The sequence below is a fragment of the Octopus sinensis genome, linkage group LG15 (assembly GCF_006345805.1).
Source record: "Octopus sinensis linkage group LG15, ASM634580v1, whole genome shotgun sequence".
NCBI classification, from domain to species: Eukaryota; Metazoa; Mollusca; class Cephalopoda; order Octopoda; family Octopodidae; genus Octopus; species Octopus sinensis.
Window position 1 is genome coordinate 55220578 of NC_043011.1, and position 953 is coordinate 55221530.

Sequence of the window (953 nt, forward strand, 5' to 3'; positions counted from 1 at the left end):
ACATTTAGGGTATGTTGTACGTACCTTTAAATAAATAATCATACTCATCGTCCTTCGTCATCGTCTACGTTTTCCCGTAAGGATACTAGCTGTAAACAAAAGGCTCCTTATACGCTTCAGAGTCACAAAAAATTAAAATAAAAAGTACAAATTAATTTTGAAAGAGTCTAGATACGTTCTATATTTATATTTCGTTGATACGTCGCCGGATGGCTAGGATTATTTCAATTATTTTGGCCCTATGATATTTGTTACTTTCTCTAAACGGATATATCAATATGGCGTCCCTTTTAACGCCCCTTTGCTATTGCGCATACTATGACGTCATGTTTGCGCAGCCGGAAGTCAACTTCTAACAAGTCACCATTACACATCTTGACGCCGCAGAATCGTCATCTCGTCCACAGAAACGTCAGAATTTTTTGGGGTTTCTTAAGATAATCTCTGGAAAATAGATTTACTGCTAAGTACACTTAACAATAAAAGATAGAGTATTCATTTTGAGATGAAATACATAAATTTACAACGAAATGTTAGAGAGCAGAACCGCCTTTGTTGCTTTTTTCAGGAGAAAAAGAAACTAAATATCTTCTTCTATGCCCAGAAACAAAACCGTGGAACACCCGAATATAATGGGTCCCTTTTTTTTTTTATATATATATATAACTTGGATGAAGAGTTACGGAGCCATATGTTTTCGATAGACTTGAGTTTAGTTTACAAATTAGTCCCGTGTGTTTGAAAAGGGATCAAAAGGTTGGAACCCCTGGAAAATTCTGTGCCCTTAATGAAAGCATTCGGACCTTCGATGTTTTCAATTCCCTTTGGTGACCAGTTATATAGATATAAATGTCAAAATATATCTTGTTTTCATACACAATGACGCTTTTTTACCTTCGAAAATTCAAGCAAAATCCTATCTATATATTTTTAATTAAAGTGATTAGCTGATC

General features: G+C 34.6%; 1 protein-coding gene across 1 annotated transcript in view; it reads right to left on the reverse strand.

The window, feature by feature from the left end:
• The window catches only part of LOC115219623 (ras-related protein Rab-11B), a 46672-nt gene extending 46362 nt beyond the window's left edge, over positions 1 to 310 (reverse strand). Inside the window, exon 1 of the mRNA XM_029789768.2 lies at positions 25 to 310. Coding sequence (XP_029645628.1) covers positions 25 to 61 — 37 coding nt within the window. The 5' untranslated portion in view covers positions 62 to 310. The remainder of the gene's footprint in view (positions 1 to 24) is intronic.
• Positions 311 to 953: the final 643 nt, after the last annotated feature.